This window comes from Crocodylus porosus, unplaced genomic scaffold (assembly GCF_001723895.1).
Source record: "Crocodylus porosus isolate Cpor-Errol unplaced genomic scaffold, CroPor_comp1, whole genome shotgun sequence".
Taxonomy (NCBI): Eukaryota; Metazoa; Chordata; order Crocodylia; family Crocodylidae; genus Crocodylus; species Crocodylus porosus.
The window spans coordinates 60,306,021-60,326,767 of NW_017728918.1; the positions used below are offsets into that span (position 1 = coordinate 60,306,021).

Here is a 20,747-nt window from a genome sequence, read left to right on the forward strand (position 1 = left end):
TTGCAGGTTAGACCACTGGGTTAATTGGAATTTTATTTTTTTTTTTTTTTTTTTTTTTTTTTTTTTTTTTTTTTTTGAGTCTTCAGATTAATATATTACTTTCTATAGACCAAATTTATTTTTTGCTGCAGTGGGCTAATGCACTTAATTGTTCATATCTGGTTAACTTTGTTCAGAACCTCTTAGGTGACTGTTGAGATATTTGTCAGAGAAATTGTAGAGAACTAGGGCTGGAAGGGACATTTTTAAGTCACTTAGTCCAACCCCTGTTTGAGGTAGGATTATTTGTATCCAAACCATCTTGTACAAATCCATAATCTAACCCCTAAGTAAAAGTACCATTGACCCTGACACAACACAAAACCTAACACCCTACACTGCCACAGGTAAAGCAGGGGGACTACAGCCACCAACATCTTGCTTCTGTAAAAGGTGGTTAATATACACCCAAGAGATTCAAAGTAGAGGTCTGTCTCCCCTGCTGCAGAGGAGGGCAAGGACTGATACCAGTGTGACCATGGGGTAAAATTCCTTCCTGACCCTAAACATGATAGTTGGTCTGACCCTGAGTGGAGGGGCAAGACTCTGTAGCCAGGAACCTCCAGTTTTGGTACCTGCAGAAACATTGGCACACTCCCAGCCTTGGCTACAGCCAGCCTCCAGTGCTTCTGAGGAAGGCTTTAAAAACAGGGGAAAAAACCCCCACTCCTGATGTATGTAGGAGGGAAAGGGAGAGGCAAACCCCCCCCAGCCTTGTGTAGCAACCAACAAAGCCTAGAAGCATGGGAAATACTTATAGTAGAACATAGGCATAGCTATGCCTAGATCATCCACAACCAGTGACTGTCCAACCTCTTCTTGAACGCCTCCAGTGGTGGAGACTCCACATCTTCCCTAAGCAGTCTTTTCCTCTGCCTCACTATTATAACAGTGAGTGAAGGGTTTTTTTGTTTTTGGTTTTGTTTTTTCTTTGGTGGTGGGGGTTGTCATCATTCCACCTTCTTTTTTTTTTCTTTTTTTTTTAATCTGTACCATGTATTTTGGCAACTCTCAGGGGGAGGAAGCAAGCAGCCATGCTGTCACATGTTTTCTTAAATATTAGTTCCCTGTATGGTTGGCTGGGATAAAGTTAGAAAGGTGGATAGAAAGGTGGATAGGACCTGCTCCCCAACTGCTTTGCGTGTGGTAACTGTAAAAAAGGCAAGTGAGAAAAGTGAAAATTGCAACTCTAGCTTACTCTTCAAATCTAGGAGCAGCTGAGATGCTGTTAGGCCAGGTGTTTGTCAAGAAGGGGGAAAAACGTAAAGAGTATAAGACCAGAAAGGACTTTGTCATTGGATTCAACACCCCACCACACCAGGGAACCACATAATGTGATTCTATTCATAAGCTTGGTGAGATCCACCTCAAAAGTGCTTCGAGCCTTCCAGGAGCTCCCTGCTCTTGCTTTGAGTATGGAGCTTTTAAATTCACCTTTAGGTTACTTAGCCCTTCTGGTGTCATTGAAAGGCTGGCACAAAGTTGATGGTGCTGCCCCTGCACTCTAAGGAGAATCTTCTGAGAGGAATAGCAAATGGACTTCGCAGCACTATAAGACCTACCAGCAAGCCAGCCCCGAGGCATTTCTTCTCTCCCTTGCTTGGTGCAGTTCATCTCTGTTGAAGGGCCTGTGGCGTGACTAGCATGCAGTATCTTGGTGCATGAATTTTACAGTCCAGGACTGATATAAGTAAACTCTCATTACCCATGAATGTATATATTGCTTTCAAGATGTCTGAGCTGCTTGCATCTGCCAGCTCTGCTTCAACCAGCAAAGCAGAAGGACTATAATTTAGCCTTTAGCAGAAATAAGTTTCCATGCTTCCTGTCTGCCAGTGTAGCTCAGCTTAAAGCTTTAAGTTTGCTTGCAGCAGAGGTGCTGTTATAACTTGCTCTAAAATGATGCAGTGTATAAACACATGCCTGTCTCCTTCCCCAGTTCTCCCCCCCATCTCCTGTTCTCATCCCTGTTCCTTCTTTGCTCTTTGTTGGACAGATATTGAATTATTGGCAGCTTGCAGAGAAGAGTTTCACAGACGACTTAAAGTGTATCATACTTGGAAATCCAAGAATAAGAAACGTAATGCAGAAACAGAACAACGTGCTCCAAAATCAGTTACTGACTATGGTGAGAAAAATGCATTTTATTCTTGTAATACTTTGTTTTGAAATATGGAAAAATTTGACAGGAAATGGTTCTAGAAGAAGCAAGTTTTTAAGCTGTTTACGTTTTTAGGTTGGTTTTAAGCACTTGGTGTTTGGTTATGTTGAAGAAAGTTATTTAATTTAACAGTATGTTTGTATAATATTAGATGAGACAGTTTAACAAAAATAATTATACTTTAGCTACATTTACTGATATTTCTTATTTCTCCAGTACAGCTTTAACAACTAAAAATGGTTATTTCTAAACAATCAGCACCAGTTAGAAATATAAATAGTTCTAGTTTTGATATTTTAAGTCACTTGTTCATGGGCTCAGTATTTTCTAAACTGTGTTAACTGATCTGCATCCCACAGTTCAAACCAAATTTCAGTTTGAACTGAGGGTTAATAGACTATCATTGACCATCATTGCAGGAGGCACTGGCTATACATTTGACAACCCCTTAACAGAGCTTGGAAGTAATTAGGAAGTGCTGATAAGCCTGTGTAAGCACTGCTACATTGTTGCAGTTATCTAAAGTGTTGTTCTAAAAGTTGTAATTGACCTGATAATTAGCAGGGTGAGGTGTTGATGCCACATATGACTTTGTAAAGGTGTTAGTTTGTGTCCCATAGCCTCTATTTAGTAAAAAACCTAATTAAGTTTCCCTTGTGGGGACTGATATTTGCAATGCTTCTCTGAGGGTGTTTGCAGACATTAAAACCCTCCCCCCAAAACCCCCTTCACTGGAAGCAGCAGTGTATTGCTTCAACATGGCTTTGCAGTGTTTGTAAAGATTGGGTGCTTCTGTGGGGTTTTTGATGCTTTTAGCTAAAACTGATTCAATTGGCTGTTAGACAAAATTGCCAAAAAAGCCCCACTAAAGCGCCCAATCATTACAGACATTGGGCAAGCTGATTTGAAGTAACACACTGTCTGTTCTGGGCATGCACAGGGCTCAATGTGAGACTGCGCTGAGTTTAAAGTAAAGCTCGGGCGGGGGGTGGGCAGATTGTTTTTGGATTTTTTGTACATCTGCAAGTACCCTGAGTTCCTAAGCACTGTTTTTCATAAAAGCCGTGCTGTATATACATGCTAACTAATACAGTCTAAATTGCCTAATTAGGACTCTCCTAGCCTGCATTAATTTTAAACCTTATTCAATAAGAATTAGTTAATTTGGACTGGAGCCAATTTTAATTAGTACTACAGATATCCACATGTATATGGTTACAGCTGCAGTCTTTTAAACCTAGAAAACATAACATTTATAAATGACCTACCGACAGTAGTTGAGTATCCTTATATATATTCACACAGATGCATATATTTCATATATGAATATACAGTATGTTTGGTGGTTACATTGTTCTGCCGTGCCAAAAAATAACATTATATGAAATCCATGGAAATATACTTTTTCCATTTAAATCCCTTAAAAAGCAATGGGACCTGTTCTCCTTAGCATGACGTTTTGAAAGTTTGGGAGATGAGCAAGATAATAGACTAACACTGAAACAGAGACTATAAAACAACCATCATCTACCTTACGGGATTAAAGTATCATCTGTCAGAGACTATAAAACAACCATCATCTACCTTTCAGTCACCTGTGAAACACTATTGAAGGCAGTGGGAGGCCCACCTTGTTATAAGTCTAGAGACTAAAAATTAATTCCAATTTATACCAATATTTCTCGTTTTGTACTGCTGCTTTATAAACTGTTTTCTTTTTATTGAAATATTTCCACATCTTTCCATGTAAGACTGGATCATTGTAGTTAATAATTAGAAAAACACAGTAGCCTGCTGATACTGACCTTTTGAGCTTCGTATTGGTGTCAGTAAATTCTTATTATGAGTTGTCATACAAAGTGAACATTTCAGTTCTGTGCATTGCAACTATCCTTCATTATACTGAATTGTCTAGTTTCTTGCATACTTATGCGAATACTCCATGGATGTTATTGAATACATTCCCCACCTTATCCTTTAGCCAATGTCATACAGTTAGTTGTCCAATAGTCCTGTAGAGGTCAGTGCATATGATAAATTAGATATACTAAATGAGCATTGGCTTACAGGAGGCCATAGAATTAGTGGATAATATAGTGCAAAGAAAGGAGCTACATCTTTCTTGGCTAGGTATTAACAGAACTCTGGCAACTAAAGAATATATTTTCTTTCCTTTTGAAAATGTCAAAAGCTTATTAAAGGTACCACATGAAATAACAAAGATTTGTCCTCACAGCCCATTGTACTGATTTATCACTTGTTTTTTTCTGATTGGGATTATAATAGTATTTTCAAATTTAAATCCTAATTAAAGTATCATCTGTCAGAGATCCTTGAAACAGGATCAAATGAAATATTTGATTTGAATCAGTAAACAGCACATAAGTGCAGATCACCATTCACATTTTTCGTATAAATGGGACTTTCATTTGTCTGTCCCTTGGACTGGTGACAAACTTTTTCAGGTACTGAAAACAGAACTTTAACAGGATCAATACTTTTGTTTTTTTCAATGTGTAATGTTTGTTTACAGATTTTGCACCATTTTTGAACAACTCAAGTAAGTGGGGAGATGGTTTTTTAAGCTAACTTCTAAAAATAGGAGTACTTGCAAAATTTATACTAACTTCAGTTATCCAGATTTTTGCTACCAGTCTATGTACAGAGTATAAAAATAAAAACTATTGGTTGATTTTGTTTTTAAAGCCCACCAAATGTTAAATTTGCTTGATGAGTGGTCATTTAGTGGCTATATATATATATTAATTGTGCACTGGTGTATTTTGGTGCTTATTTTCATCAGATATGACATATTGGGGGGATTAACCTTTTCATGTAGGTTCATTAAAGTATTAACTAATGTTTTAGGTTCAAAAAAGCTAACATATTCAAAGAATGCTGGGCTGTTTAACAGCCTTTTTATTGTATCTGTACACCTTTTTCTATGGTAGCAAAACTCTGGCATCAATATAGCAGCTGATTCTTAGAGCCAAAACTAACATTTGGGTGCTGGTTTCTTTTTTCACAAAATGTGTTAAAGTATCTAGCATTGAAAAGTAGTGACTGTATGGCACTTCCATCCTTTAGGGTTTACTCATTGATGGAAATATGGTCAAGGGTAGAAATAACATCTGCTGACTACCATTGAAATGTAACCCCCCCTCCCCCCTGTTTTTTAATATTAAAACTTCAGTTTGCTGTAACGTAGGTTCAGGCAATTCATAGAGAATTGCGTATGCAAAAATTGCATAACTCAATTGAACCAAAAATTCTCCTAAATATAACTTGTGCTTTTATCAATGCTAGTATATAAAAATGGTATCTGAAGAAAATTAATGTTTAACAAATGGTACTAAATCCTGTCTTAAAACATTTTTCTTTATTTGGACATGTTTCTTTCCCCTCCTCCCCCTCTTTGATCATTTTTGTGTTTTAGGCACTAATGTTTATATGCGGGATTTTTAAGATGCTGCTTTCTATATTTTGATAAACCATTCTTGTTCACTTATGAATAAAGTAAATGTCAGGGGATGCTGGCTATTCTATTTACTGATGTCTTCTTTGTAAAACTGCAGAAATACATTAATTAAATAAGACTTCCACTTTTTCATTTTATTAATTTTAAGATCCAAAATTAGTTTTGCTCCTTAATAGGTGACTGACATAATGTTATGAGAAGTCGCTGTTAATTATTCCCTTTGCACTGAAAAAGCAAACAATATTAAGGGGGCTGTTTCTAAGATTGCAGCAGACTTGCATTCATAATTACTTGGGGAAAAAAAGGAAAGTTTTATATGGCTATGCTTGTCTCTGTAGAAGTTTATTCAACATTATTTTAATTATCCTACAATAAATGCTTCTTAGGAATCAATCCCTTAACTGATTTCTAATTCCAGAGTTCATTGCAAATTTTGAATGATAATTAGGCTCTCTATAGATGTCTCAGTTGAGGCTGTCCTAATTGTCTCAGGCTTGGACCTGGATCAGAACAGGAGTGTCACAGCCATTTACACATATAACATTTCAAAGTCACATTGTTGCTGCTCTGCCAGTAGGTAGGCAGTGAGAGCCCACAGCCTGACAGGCTTGCCCCTAGGATGACACACAATTGATTTGAACAACCTGCACTTTGCTTAGAGGCCCACAGCAGTGCCCTGTGAGAGAAAATATTAGCATATTTTTATCCCATGTGCTTTACAGTCAAAAAACTGGACTGGGAGGAAAGGCTTTTTCCCAAGAAAAAAGTAATGTCTGTTTGCAGCCCTTTTGTAATAAATGGATAGGCCTCTAATCAACTTTTCTGTTACCACATTGGGCATCTGTAATAGGATTATAAAGTCTCTCTGTTAATTATCTAGCAAATATCTTTCTTTAGAGATTACATTACTTCTTAAAATAAAGTTACTTCTGTCTAATTTGACTTGGTTTTGTACCAAAGATGAACTGTTAGGCTGGTTGCAACACTGAGCTTTTTTAATGTTTGTAAAACATTTTATTTAAAGTATACTTCTGATATTAATCTAAACCACTTTGTTGCCTAGACATGCTCAAAGCAACAAAATATATTGTTGAAAGTGTCAACAGTAGGTGAACACTGTCATCCTTACAGTTAGTATTCTCAGTGGAGTTTTAATTAGTAGTACTGCTATCAGGAGGGTTTTTTAGAAAAATGCTAGTTTTCAGTCTTTCAGGGTGTTTTTTTTTTTTTTTAAGGTGAATTCACCTTATAGCCTTTATGATATTCTGCTTTTGGGGGAAATTATTTTAATTTTTTCATCATAAAAATGATTTGTGGGTTAAATTCTGAGTTTGCTGTTTTGTCTTTCATCTCTTAACTCCTTTTTGGTATACTAGCCCAACAGAATCCAGCAACACAGTTGCCTGACAGACAGCAAGAGATTGAAATAAACAGACAGCAGCGTTACTTCCGTATTCCCTTCATTCGCCCAGCAGACCAGTACAAAGATCCTCAAAACAAGAAGAAAGGCTGGTGGTATGCACATTTTGATGGAGCATGGATTGCTCGACAAATGGAACTTCATCCTGACAAGCCACCTATTCTGCTTGTAGCTGGTTGGTATACTCCTAACTTTTGAAAAGCATTACAGCAAATGTTCAATGATGACGTTCAGTTAACAAGGAGGCCATTGGTTGGCTTCACAGATTTGCATTCTCTAAATAAAATGATGACATGCTGTATCTGAAAAAATTTCTGTATAAGTCAGGTAATCTCTCAACTAAAAGAACATCAAAGTCAAAGACTGTGACAATGTCATCTAAGAAATATTCCGCAGTGACTGCTTTATTTGATTTTAGACAGTTGTGAAAAATTACAGCAGTATATGTTATAACCGGTTGAGCATAAATAGGTTAAGTAAGCTTTGTCCTTTTGTACTTTATTTTATGCAACCCATATGTTAACAGCATACTAATGCTCACCTTGGTTTTCTTTGATGCTAAGGATGTCAGCCTGTTTCATCTGAAAACTTTTTTAATTGAAAGAAAAATATGTTGTAGCTGGCAACAATGCATCTTTTCACTGTTAAACATATTGCATAATAGGATAACAGTCGTGAGGAATAGGGTATAGAAACTCTATTTTTAAAACATCAACTACCTATACTAAGTTGTTTTAACAACTTAAAAACATGGCATTGTGTACTTTTACTATTTCTGGATGTGCTCTCTCTCACTCACTCTTTAGCATCCCCATTAGCTTATCTCCAGTTCATCTGCAGTTTGGCCCAGTGGTTGCTTTCATGTTATTGGCATCTTCCCCTAAGATGTTCCTATTTTAATTATTGTAATGGAAAGTGAACAAAAGGGAAGAGTTTTAATTTCTTTTTCTGCCTCCCTCTATTTCCGTGCTAGGGAATGCCCTTCTCTTGGGTCCCTCCACACAAACTCTGTTAATTTGGTCTTTATAACTCAAGACACTGAGAAAAGAGCCTTAGTAGCCAAGTAATTTCTGCTTTTCACTTTGTATTACTGTGTAGCAGAGCAATTTCTGCTAATTTGAAACAGTGCTCTGTTGAATAATCATCCATCATATATTTTTCTCTTCATTTAACATAAATGAAAATGGGCTGTTTCACATTTGGCATGTGAAAGTGCTCTGAATAACTGAATAATCATCCATCATATATTTTCTTTTCATTTAAGATCCATGAAAATGAGCTGTTTCACATTTGCCATGGGATAACAGCTTGAACGTGGATGGTTACTGTGTAATCACAGAGGGCCTTGGCATGTGTTGCATTTATGGCATGGTTAAGGTTAATGAAGCTATAAATAACAACATGCTATGTAGTTAGCTAATTTGTGGTGCCATAAAATGGCAAACTAGCCAGAAAGATGTTCCACAAAGATTGAAAGTCTTTATGGCTGGTTTGTATTGTACCTGAAATTAAGACCTTCTCCACTCGCCTATCCAGGAACCTTACAACTTTGTACCTGGCAATTTGAATGTGCGGGGTAGTTTTAAAGTCCGGGTTGCAGCGAGCCCAAGATGCATGTTGCTTGCCTTGCCCTGCAGCTCCCATGTATCTGCAACATTTCATCTATATGCCCCAACATGTCTGTATCTATGTGTGGCATGGCAGGATGAGCAGTGTTTGGAATGGGGCATAAAATTCCACAAATCCTAACTGTGCCATTATTTTAATTTATGCCAGGGGCCTAAGTTCACAACCTCACTTACCTTGAAGTACATTGTGGCACTTGAATCATGACTTTTACTTTATGCTGTATTTATGCAGTGGGTAACAGAACTTCCAAGGCTATCAGGCTGATTTTCTTTATGAATATCGATGTTTGTTTATAAACAATCATAACATATTCTCTATTTCTTAGAAAATTGTATTGAAAAAAGAAAAACCAAAGCAAAAGCCTACTCCTTTATGATCTTGAACAATCTAAATAAAGCTTATCTTTTTAACTTTTTCAGGCAAGGATGATATGGAGATGTGTGAGCTAAACCTTGAAGAGACTGGCTTAACTCGAAAGCGGGGTGCTGAAATTTTGTCGAGACAGTTTGAAGAGGTTTGGGAGCGTTGCGGAGGCATCCAGTACCTTCAACATGCAATTGAGAGCAGACAAGCTCGTCCTACATATGCAACAGCCATGCTGCAGAATCTATTAAAATAAATAGTCACTTTGCACATTAATATTAGAGTTGAAAACCCTTCATTATTATAAAGGGAAGAGTTCCTCTATGCAACAGAGGACTTAAACATTCCATGGTCATGTTAGAGATGTTTAATATAAAGTGAACAGATTTTCTTAATCCTGGGGTCTGTTAATTTGTACTTTTTGATGTTTAATTTGTGTAGTGAGCTCACTAGTTTTGTGGACCTTGCAGAAGTTTCAGTTAATACTTGTGGTTTCAGTTTATTTATATGCTGCATTCTTAACGGCTCTGTTATAACACTAATACTGTAAAGTAACACTAGTGTACTTTGAATATATAGATGATAAATCCTTGTAAAACTACCTTTTATTTAAACTCTTTGGAACAGGGGTGTCAAACTTGTCTGGCCCTGCGGTCCAGATAAATGGTGCGGGACCAGTCCATGGGCTGGATGAATGGTGCAGGGAAAGCCCCAGGGTCTGGATTGAGCCCATGGCCTCTCCCCCTCCCACGCCAGGCTGGATCCAGTGCATGGCATGCCCACCCTAGCTGGTCTGGGACCCAGCAGGAAGAGGCCTGGCATTTCAAGCACTTGGCTGCCATTACAGGAGCAAGCTACAGTGCCAGGTTTCTTCCTGTGGTGTTGCTGAGGTTCTAGTGCTGTTGCTTTCATCCAGGTGCTTGGCAGTCAAGCCAGTGAGAGCTGCAGCTCTGGAGCCCTAGCAACACCGTGGCTTCTTCCCGTTGCAGCAGCCAAGTGTCTGGTTGAGAGCCTTAGTGGTGGAGCTGCAGCACTACCACAGGAAGAAGCCTGACATGAGCAGTTGGCTGCTGCCATGGGACTAAACTGCAGTACCAGGCTTTATACTATGGTGCTGCTGGGTTTCCAGCACTGTGGCTCTCGCTCAGGCTGGATGCTGCTATGGAAGGTCCTTCTTTGTAGCCAGGGTCAGGGCAAAAGCTGCGGGACAAATTTGGTCTGTGGGATATGTGTGACACCCCTGCTTTAAAACACTAAAATAGCTGGTTTTAAATGATGTTCCAGTAAAGAGGGTGTAATGTATTCTATAACTGGAATTGTGGGGCCTTAGCTTTAACTTCTTTTCCAGAGAAGTTGGAGTACTTTTACTTGATCAGAAATATTGTATGTCCTGATCTGAAAGCTGCTCAACATCTGTATGTACTGACTTTTCAGAAACTTATGGGGAATCTTCATAAAAGTAGAAACGTTGGTTTCTTTCTTCATCTTAGTGAAGTAAAATGGCACAAAATGTATATACATTTTGAGAAGTGCATACTTATATTTGTGGTACCATGTAATAATACAGGTACACAAATGGCGTGCTGCACATCTACATTGTTTCCCCCCCTTCTTTTTAGCATCTTTTTTTTAAGAACAGATTTCTTATAGATGCTGTTTCATTTTATTTTTCTGATGAATTTTTGTTAGGAATCCTTGAATGGTTAATTTTCCCACATAGTTTAATTTAAATATATAAACATTGTTTGAAATCTATTTCTGAATACATGTAGATTGAGGGAAATGTGTTCAGTTTTTTGACAGGCAACACCGTATAATTGGAATATTGGAAACTGAACTTGATCCTTTTTAGGTTAATGAAATGCACAAGGATTATATTATTTCTGTTAGACTATCAGGGCTTGCCCAGTAATGTGTCACTGGAGTGTCTAATTACAATATAGGGCTTCAAATAGCTAATTTTTTTGGTATATTGCAACAGAAAACTCTCTTAGTGGCTGTGATCCTGTACTTAATCTCCTCTGTCAGGCTTTATGGCTTGCTTTTTGTAATAGTGTTTAGCAATTTAAAATGATTGTGTATAGGAATTATTCATTCCACACAGTCTTGAGCTGCTTTTTATTAATTTATCTTGGTGTTCATAATGCTGGCCATACTTCAATAGATTAAAATTGATATTTATTATCTCATTGAATTTGAAAAATAAAGATACATAGCTTGGTGCCTGTTGGATAAAATTATATTCAGGCATCTTTTAAAAAAACACTCTTTTATCTGGCTGTAGTGAAGAAAAAAGCTTGCCTGCTTTATAAACTAATTACCTTTTGGGACCCTAAGGCTGAGACCTTTAGAAAACATAAGTTTCTACAAAGCTATTATGAGCCCAGCCCCAGCCAGAACAGAACAGCAGGGTTCCTTCCCAACTTAATCCAGATTTGGTTACCGCAGCGGGGGCTAATGCAGCCATTGCTCACCTCCCATTACTGACAGGTCATCAACAGGGCTCGATGCCCCAGATTTCTGTAGCAGGCTCCTTCCTCCCCACCTGCTTTCATGGCCCTGCTGGCAGTCCTGTGGGCTGCACATGCGGCTCTGTAGGCCGTAAGTTTGAAACCTCAGCACTAGTTTCAAACCAGAAAGTTGGAAACTATGTTCATAAGAAAAGATACAGTTCTATAGTGCAGTCAAAAAGAGCTGATGAACACACTTCCTAACTGACAGATTAGATTGTGTTTGTGTGCCACAGTCAGTCTGTTATTGAAAATACACTCCATATTGTAACGTGTGAAGAGATTTGAGAAGAGAACTAGTTATTTATTTATATATTTGTTAAAGTGGTGATTCTTAGCTTGTCTGAACTGAAAATTGGCAATGTTAATGTCCTTCAACATAAATATCACCGCACAGACTCCCCTCCCTCAGTCTTGGGTCATGTGGGGACGTTGATCCAGTCCTTTCCCTTTCCACCTTATACTCAAAGACTTCATTCAAGCACTGGTAGTTGACTGCAAGATGAAAGTTATATGCATCAGGCCCCGATTTTAGCAATACATTTAAAATACACACAATTTTATGTGAGGCTAACTTTGTACTACTTGCATAGTTAAAATTTAGGCACTTGTGAATCAGATCCAAATATTAGAGCCCTAAACACAGGAAAAGGCTGTGGCATGTAATAAATACATCAAATTAAGGCTGTCTAAATTTTAAGGGGCTGGGGCCTGCACCAATAGGGGCCATAGGCCATACCAACATGGGCTGTGCCCTGTCTCCCACCCCAAGGTGTGCAGGTGCTTTCCCGCTTTTGCACCACACAGGCACGTGGGCGTCTTAGACCTAGCTTCAGCTCTGGCCATGGGCTCTCCCTTGCTGCTGTTCACCACATGGCTGCCCTGGGCCATGGGCTCTCCCAGTATCACAGGCTGTTCCAGGAAGCAGAAGCCAGAGGAGTGTGCTTCTGCTCTCCGGGGGTGGGAGCACAGAGCCCCTGGCTGCTACTGCAGCCAGAATAAGCGCTGGGGCAGCCAGGTGGGAGCCCTGGGGCCATGAACTAATTTCTTGCAGGCCACCAGTTGGACAGGCCTGCATTAAATAAACACCTTAAATCACTACTTGTCTAGGTACAGGTAGTCTTGTGACCTTTTAGGTACATGTTAGTATTAAAAATGCAATATAATTCTTTCTTCTTCAGCCCCTGCCTTCTATTAATACAGGCATAAGTATTCTCATGACACATTCTTGATCTTCTTTAATATTATATCAACTGTGGATTTGTGTTGGTAGGAAACTGGCCTTTATCGGTATTAAATATTTAGGGTTCTTTTGTTAGCATATATTCATCAGTCACTTTGATGGAACAATAATGTGTCGTGTATCAGAAACATGCCATCTTATTGGAAACGAACTGGTGACTAGGTGTTATCCCATGAGATTTCCTGCTTTCTCATTGTTCTCACCAGTGTGCTAGGATACCGCAGGTATTCCATCCAGGTAAACAAAAGTCTTTGCTAGTTCTGGTTGTCTTAGTTCAGAATTTGATTTTAAAAATCTGCAGCAGGGCAGATAAGTAGTTGAATGTATTCTGTTAATAAGTCTGCTAGATGGGATACTTGTTTGATAAAAGTTAGTCATATGCTATAGGGAAAATAGCATAAGCTACTGGTGATCCTCAGGTGTGTTTGTAAGAAGTAAGACAACTTGTTCTGACCTGACCCTCTAAATTATGTAATGCAGGTATTAGTTTTGACTTGAAGCACCTTAAAAAAAAAAAAAATTAAAAAACCCACATATGCCCAACTGTATACCTGCCCACATGACCCAAGAGCATGGATCTATGTGGAATTCTACTTTCAGAGAACATAGAATGATGAGGTGTATGTACCACTTTCATTCACTAATGAAATTCTGTTCCTCTTTCGTAGCTGAATTGTTCTCGTTTATTTGTTCCAAAATATTTTTAAGTACTTTAAAATGATCTCTTAATGATGTACTGAAAATTTCAACAAATAAATACATTCTGTGCTTAAATCTGTGTGGGCTCTCAACTCAATTATTTCAGCTTTTTAGATTTCATAGATTTTCATAGACATTAAGGCTGGAAGGGACCTCAGAAGATCGAATCCAGCCCCCTGCCCCAGGGGCAGGAAGTCAGCTGGGGTCACAGAATCCCAGCAAGATAAATGTAAATGTGTTTACAAAACTATAGGAAAACAATGAGCGGACTTGCAGTGGATAGAAATAGTTTTTTCTCCTGTCTCCCAGAATTCATTTAAAGACATGAAAACAATTTCTAACTATCAGAATACTTAATCTGTTGACTTCCATAGCAGTCAACAGAAAATTCAGGAGATATTCTGAAAATCATTTTTTGACCTTTATATCTAATAGTACTGTTGATTATTATAAAGAAAATATTTTAAAAACCAATTTACTTATCACTGCTCATAAGGCTTATCATATCATTTTTCTGCAGTTAGACAAATAAAATTGGGACTTAGATGTGTGGTTTTGTACCCTGTATTGCCAGTATCTGGAGCACACAGAAGATCAGTTCCCCTGTGGTACCTGTGGCAGCACTGTTACAGTGTTCACACTATCTGCCAGGGGAGCTGGTAAATAGCCATCTGCTCAGTGCAAACAGGCTATCCGCAATGGAAACGGACATGACACCCACACTAATTTAGAATGGCATGTTTTACATTTCATTTTTCCCACCTAAGTCTACACTGGATTCTAGAAAGTCACAACAGCGTAGATAGGGTTGTATCATGCATCTGCTTGTTTACAGCAGTGTAAATGTGTGGTGCTTAGTTTCTCACTGCTTTGATTTTTGAGGTTTTTATGCCTCAGGAGAATATTTTATTCCAAATAATTATTCAACCTAAGTATTATGAAAGCTTGTTTGATAAAATCTCAGAATCCAGTTTCTTTATTTTTACTTGTGGCATAATCTACCACCTTAATTTGCAACTCTAGTTTAAGACCCACATGTAGAAAGAGGATATAATTCTGATAAGATGAATGTACACGCTGATTTAATTACAGATGCAATTTTCAAGCAAATAGATTTACTGTATTTTATTGAAGTACAAAAGGCTTACATCCAGCAAATACATTTAGTACTTAAATATTTGATAATGATAAATAGTCATGAGCAATCGTTTCATTATTAAAATAGACAGACATTAAAAACAAGTTATTTATTGCCTGCCTAATGAAAATCTATACGAATTGAAATATGCTAGATAGATATAAAAATATGTTTAAATGAAAAAAATATGGAATGTTTGAGTATCCTTAAGATATATATTATCCTCAGTAAAGGCTAATATTTGCTGGGAAAAATTTTTTTCAGTATCATACGGAAAAAATGTAAAACAGGGTTCTACTCTGGAACGTGACTTTGTTAAATAGCATCATGAGTTTCCCATTTTTTGGTCTCATTTCCAAAACTATATATCAAAGATATTATATCAGCCTTGACAACTGAATGTGGAATTCAAGGTCAGTTCCTTCTATCTTATACCTGATGTCTCCATATCCAGGATCTGCAAGCCAAACTATGGTTTGTATAGACTGAACCAGTTGGAACTATTAAGAAATTCTGACACTGTATAAGATGAAATAAAATAAAGCTCACTCTATCTTCACTGTGATTTAAACTGTCTCCCCTTTCCCCGCAAAATTTTTTTTTAAAAATTGTTAAAATGAGCAGATAATACTCAAAATACACAAGTACAGATATGAATATGGATGTACCTGTATGGAGTAAAACCACACTTACAAGTCGTTGTTGTTGTTGTTGTTGTATAGGAAATGAGAAACAGTGTCTGAATGTATAAGTATTCTGTCTGCTGCAGCATGCATAGGCTTGTGAACAGAACAAAGTTAGTAGCTTGAATCTTAGTTGTGCAGCAATCCAGCCAAAGTTGTGATAAACATATGAGATGCTCATAGCCACTTATTGCTTACTGAGATATGCAACAAAAAAACCAAATAGTAACCATTAGGGTAGTGTGTGTACATATGTACTGAGTGTATGCTTGTGTGTATGTCTAATTTTTTTTCTAACATATAGTAATTGTATGCCCAAATCACTTGTGTACATTCTAAAATACAGAGGCCAGGGACAGAAATTACACAAAAAACAGTATAAGTGATTGGAAACGAGTTCAAATCTGTAACACAGCAGAAGTTCAGTGCACATAAACTGCTTTCAAAAAGTCTGAAACCAGTTTAAGGTAAACCTAGATGGACGTAGCATCAGGCTTAACTGATTTGGTTAAATCAGTTTATTGAATTTCTGTCCCAGATCCCCTCCAGATTCAATTTAATGCTCAGTTCCCCAGCATCCCAGGATGCTTTGCATTTCCCCTGCAAACCTAGCCCTTGCAGGGTGGGTGGGCTAGGTTAGGCCCAAGTTGTTCCTCCAGGTGAACAGGGTGGCGTGCTTTAGCATCCCCTTGCCTCTGGCCCAGGCTACTGCAGGCATGTGGCTACATTTCCAGAATCCGAAGTGAATGTCTGTTCACTTGCTTATTGATTCAATCTATGTAGCTTAGACTAACCTGCAAAGATTGAATCAATTCAGCCTTTGGCTTTTGACTGTCTGTACTTAGCTACAGTGTTTCGTTGTGCCTGGAGAGAGAGTACTTTATTGAAATTACAACAACTTTCTTGCATCTAAAAGACTGAAATGTGATCAGAAGAACTTTTCATTAAGAATTTAACAGTGAGAGAGATCTTCTGTTGTATAATAAAACAGAAAACTCACAAGTCTCATTCTCCAGCAAGTCATTAAAAAACAAATAGTCATCTGTACTTCCAGCATTATGAGACACTTTAAGAATCAGCTAAACAATTTACAAGCAATGTTTAGTATGGTTTAATGAACTTAAATAACCCTGGTAACAAAACATTTAGCTTTAAATATTTTAAAGCTAGTAAAATATTTTAAAAGTTGTATTACTAGACGTAGAAGGACTTAATAAGCATGTTACAATTTCTGCTACTGGGAATCTCAGGCTACTTCTGGCGTCTAACTCCACAAATAACATACTGTATTCAGGGTGATTTCTTAAGTGGTGAACTTTTAGACTTTTTTTTGCACTAAGCAAAATGGATACAAATTGACCTTTAAAATACAGTAACTTTTATGTAATATGGGTGCAGTTTCAAGTCAAAATTGCAAGTCTTTCAAAAATTTCCAAATTTGCCATGACATAATATAGTGTGAACTTTGATTTTGAACCATACAGATTTTTTTCTGATACCTGTAGGGAGGAAAAACCGGAAAAAAATTAGACTTTTACAAAGCATCCTCAATTTTGAGATTAATGAAAATAAATAATTTACTAAGATTTTGTTAGGCAAAAGTTTCACTAAAATCAGCTGGGCTAATTTCCAGTTATTTGGAATAGCTTATAGTTATCTCACTGCTTTAAGTTCATGAAGCTTATACTAAAAACCGTATTATTATTCTGAATAATATTGCTGTCTTAATACAAAGTCTGAATGAAATCCTCAATGCATTTCATGCATATTCCTGACCATATTAAACAAAACCAGAATATAATATTATACAGAAACATTCACACGCACTATATTTATGGGTCTTTATTATCTATAATATGAACAAAAGATGTGTCTATACATACAGGTCCATACATATAGTAGATCTATACCTTGAATGAAACATTTATGTTTATGACACTGCTTTTGTATAGTTTTGTGAAAGAGTGTTGATTTGCCGTACAAATCACAGAATAATTTCAAAACCCCAAATTTATCATTCAGGAATATAGGATATATTCTCTTAATGATCCCTCAGTTATGGTCCACCAGCCCCTTCTGGTGATGAAACCCTTCCTTTGTGATACTTGTGTTGATTTTTTTATTAAACTTACTAGTGTCTGCTGTCTTGCTGCTCTCGCTCTTCCTCCCTCCCCCCCTCCATTGTCTTGTTCTGTTTTTTCTGTTTTTTTTGTTTTGGCTTTTGTAATTCGGGTAGTTACTCCTGAACCACTTGCCTAATGGAGCAGATATGGAGAAAGAGTAAGTCATGGTTCTCCTTTTGCAGCAAGTTGTGGTTCTCCTTTTGCCCTCAGATTTGTCAAATTTTGAACCATCAATCCCAGGGATTGAAGTGTTTTGGTGAAGACCATCCAGGGTGTGATGAGAAAAATACTGTGGACTTTTGATATTTTGGATGGAGAAACACTTAGGGACTTAAAGACCCCAGGAGAATGTACCTGGGTGCACATCAGGGAGGTCCAGTATCAAGAAATTCAAAATCATATCTTGTGTTCCAGGTAAGGAGGATCTAAGATGTTTCAACTTAAGTACCATATTTATGTGAATCCAAGTTTTTCTAATGATAGGAGGGTTGCCTTAAATTCTCCCCCCACACCCTGCCACTGAACCAGAGAAAGCAGCAGTGTAGGGGGAGGCTGGCAGCCAGACCCCCATCCCTTGTCCCTTATGCCTGCACCTGCTGTTCCTGGCTACCTGCCCCCTCCCCTGTCCCCACCCCCCCACACGTCTCTGCTTACTTCGTGCAGTGGCTCTGGCTCCACGGCAGTGAGTGGTAATGGTCCCAGCCAGGAAAAAGCAGCTTGTGGCTCTGGGCTGGGTAAGGCATAGAGCCAGAGCTGAACTAGAAGGTAAGTAGTGGGGGGAGCATAGCAGGTGGTGGGGGAGGAACAGTCTATGCAGTCTCTCGCATCCTCCCTCTGAACCGCACACCATGGGTCACCCCTGCATGCCCCTCTCCCCCATATATGCCCCTCTCCTATGGGTGTCCTCATGCTTTCCCTCTTAACACGCACTCCCTCCCATGGAGCATGAGCCAACCCAGCCTCGGCCAGGCAGTGGCTTCGCTTTGGCTTCGCTTTGGCTTTGCCTTGTGTCTGGTGCCAAGGCTGCAGCAGCTGTCTGCCTGCCCCAAGCAGTACCTGAATTCAAGGTGAGTTTTTTTTTCTCTCACATTGATTGGGCGCGCAGGGGATTCATCTTGGATTTGAGTAATGGCACTTTAAAATCATCTGATTTGGGATCCATGAGTCCATCATCTCCTTTTGAATCTCATAGTGGCTTCTCTGGGTTCCAAGCGCATTTATATATGTGCTTCGGGAGTGGAAGAGGATGCTTTAATTAGTGTGGCTCCAAGAGCCATTCTAGTTAAAGCTCCTGCAGCATCATGTGTACCAACATCCCTGCACTGAAAAATGGTGCTGGGGGAGCTGTAAAGCTTGTCATACAAGCTTTAAAGTGCCCCACCATCATTTTTCAGTGTGGAGACACTGATACACGTGATGCTAGAGCATGGATATATACCATTCTTTAGCAGACTCGATTAATCAAGTTTACTCTGACACGCTGTAATTACAGTACATCAGAGCAGCTTTGCTGCATGTGTGTAGGTGCCCCAGCAGAGTAGTGTCTGATTTCCAGGAGGTCTTGGACACCTCTTATGAGCACTCTCAAAAATGAAGTCCAAGACTGTTTCTGTCTAAGATTTTTACTTCATACATCTTTTGTTAATGCTGCAAATGCTCTTCTGCAAAACTGGGTTAGTTCTATTTGCTAAAATCCATCAAGTTTTAAGATGAAAGATTGGATTAACTGGTAGACTGGGCTACACATTGTCATGAGAAGAATGCCTTACCATCAGATGCCATTCAGAGAAACAGCCATGGATATTCACATTTTGGAGCATGGCATCTATTTAGATCAACTGGAAACTAATAGGCTTTGACATTAAATTTTGTGTGAACTTTATCACAGTTGAAGGCTTTGTCTTCAAGCACTCCTTCCTCTGATGAGTGGTTGGGCAGCAGAGTCTGCAACAGGCAATGCTGTGGTAATATATAGCTTAAAGAAGCAAAAATGATCTCCACATCTTCCAAAGAAGTGGTGTGTTTTGAATGGGGTGGTGTCTACAGTTACACATCTGACTTTTGCTGCAGAGGATCAGATCATCGTGGCTGGTCTCTTCGTAACCCTAGTGGGTTTAACCTAATGACCCCATGGGGTCATTTCATTCAAGTCACAATATAGACTTGATTCAAGTCTAATCTTTGAGTGCAGATATGCTCACACATTCAACTTTAGATGCATGCAATATCCTTTGCATAGAGGAAGAAGGCATTCTCACACAGCTTTCTCTTATTCTTCATAGTGCTGAAAGTTCTTATGAGGAGTGAAGAGCATCAGACTATCTTGATCACCCTAGCATAGGTTGTGATTCTTCTGATCTGGTAAACACTGTCCAGGGAACTTCAATTTGTATTAGAAAGAAAGTAAGTTCTTCACTCAGACATTGAATCTTCTCATTGATTTTTGGGTTACCAGCTTTCATTTGCCTGGGCAGTTGCATCAGAGTTGAGGCTGCATAAAGCAGGGACAGAGGCTTATCTTCAGCTGACTTACTTTCCCTTTCCTGCTTAACTAAAAACTGAAATCCTGGGCAGAAAATAAGCTTCCTTGCTGAAGACACCCCAAGTTTGAGGGTTGATTTTGAGAAGGTACATGTGGTATTATGAATAAATACAGTAGTTTTTTTTTGTTTGTTTTTTTTTTTTACTGTTTCTTAGCCAGTTTCTAACTGATGTCAGTGCTTCAGTTGTCACTTATGACTAATTCCCTTAACTTTTTGTGAGAATTTCTGCCAGTGTCTTTCTGATAGTTGAAATACAATGCTACTCAGGTCATCTTTCCTAGTTATTTCTATATGAATTGATCACGGAATTCTTATAGACTGAAGCATAGGTTTTTGCAGAAGCTTTTCTGGTTTGTTTCTATCATAATTTATATCATATATAAGGTGATTTCAGCCAGCTCATCTTCTATAAAAGTGAGGCTTTCCAGTCTGTAATTCTACAAATAGCCCCTTTGTACATTGTTTAAAGACAGGGACAAACTAATACCACTTTCTAATTTTTCAATATAGTGGCTGATATCAGCTTGTCTGTGATTTTAAGCAGTCCAGCCACTTCATTCTTCACGTCTTCATGACCTTTGAGACTAATACTACTGTGGTAACTTTCATAGATTTCATAGACATCAGGGCTGGAAGGGATCTCGGGAGATCGAGTCCAGCCCCCTGCCCAAAGGGCAGGAAGTCAGCTGGGGTCATAGGATCCCAGCAAGATAAGCAT

General features: G+C 38.4%; 2 protein-coding genes across 2 annotated transcripts in view; one reads left to right on the forward strand and one right to left on the reverse strand.

Annotated features, from left to right (window-relative positions):
* The window catches only part of MYO6 (myosin VI), a 167,404-nt gene extending 155,138 nt beyond the window's left edge, over positions 1 to 12,266 (forward strand). The window contains exons 32-35 of the mRNA XM_019538161.1: positions 2,036 to 2,167; positions 4,734 to 4,760; positions 7,055 to 7,273; positions 9,147 to 12,266. Of these exons, the coding sequence (XP_019393706.1) occupies positions 2,036 to 2,167; positions 4,734 to 4,760; positions 7,055 to 7,273; positions 9,147 to 9,346 (578 nt within the window). The 3' untranslated portion in view covers positions 9,347 to 12,266. The remainder of the gene's footprint in view (positions 1 to 2,035; positions 2,168 to 4,733; positions 4,761 to 7,054; positions 7,274 to 9,146) is intronic.
* A 4,488-nt stretch (positions 12,267 to 16,754) lies between these two features.
* IMPG1 (interphotoreceptor matrix proteoglycan 1) overlaps positions 16,755 to 20,747 on the reverse strand; it is a 145,178-nt gene continuing 141,185 nt past the window's right edge. Inside the window, exon 17 of the mRNA XM_019537655.1 lies at positions 16,755 to 16,862. The gene's annotated coding sequence lies outside the window, so the exon portion shown is untranslated. The remainder of the gene's footprint in view (positions 16,863 to 20,747) is intronic.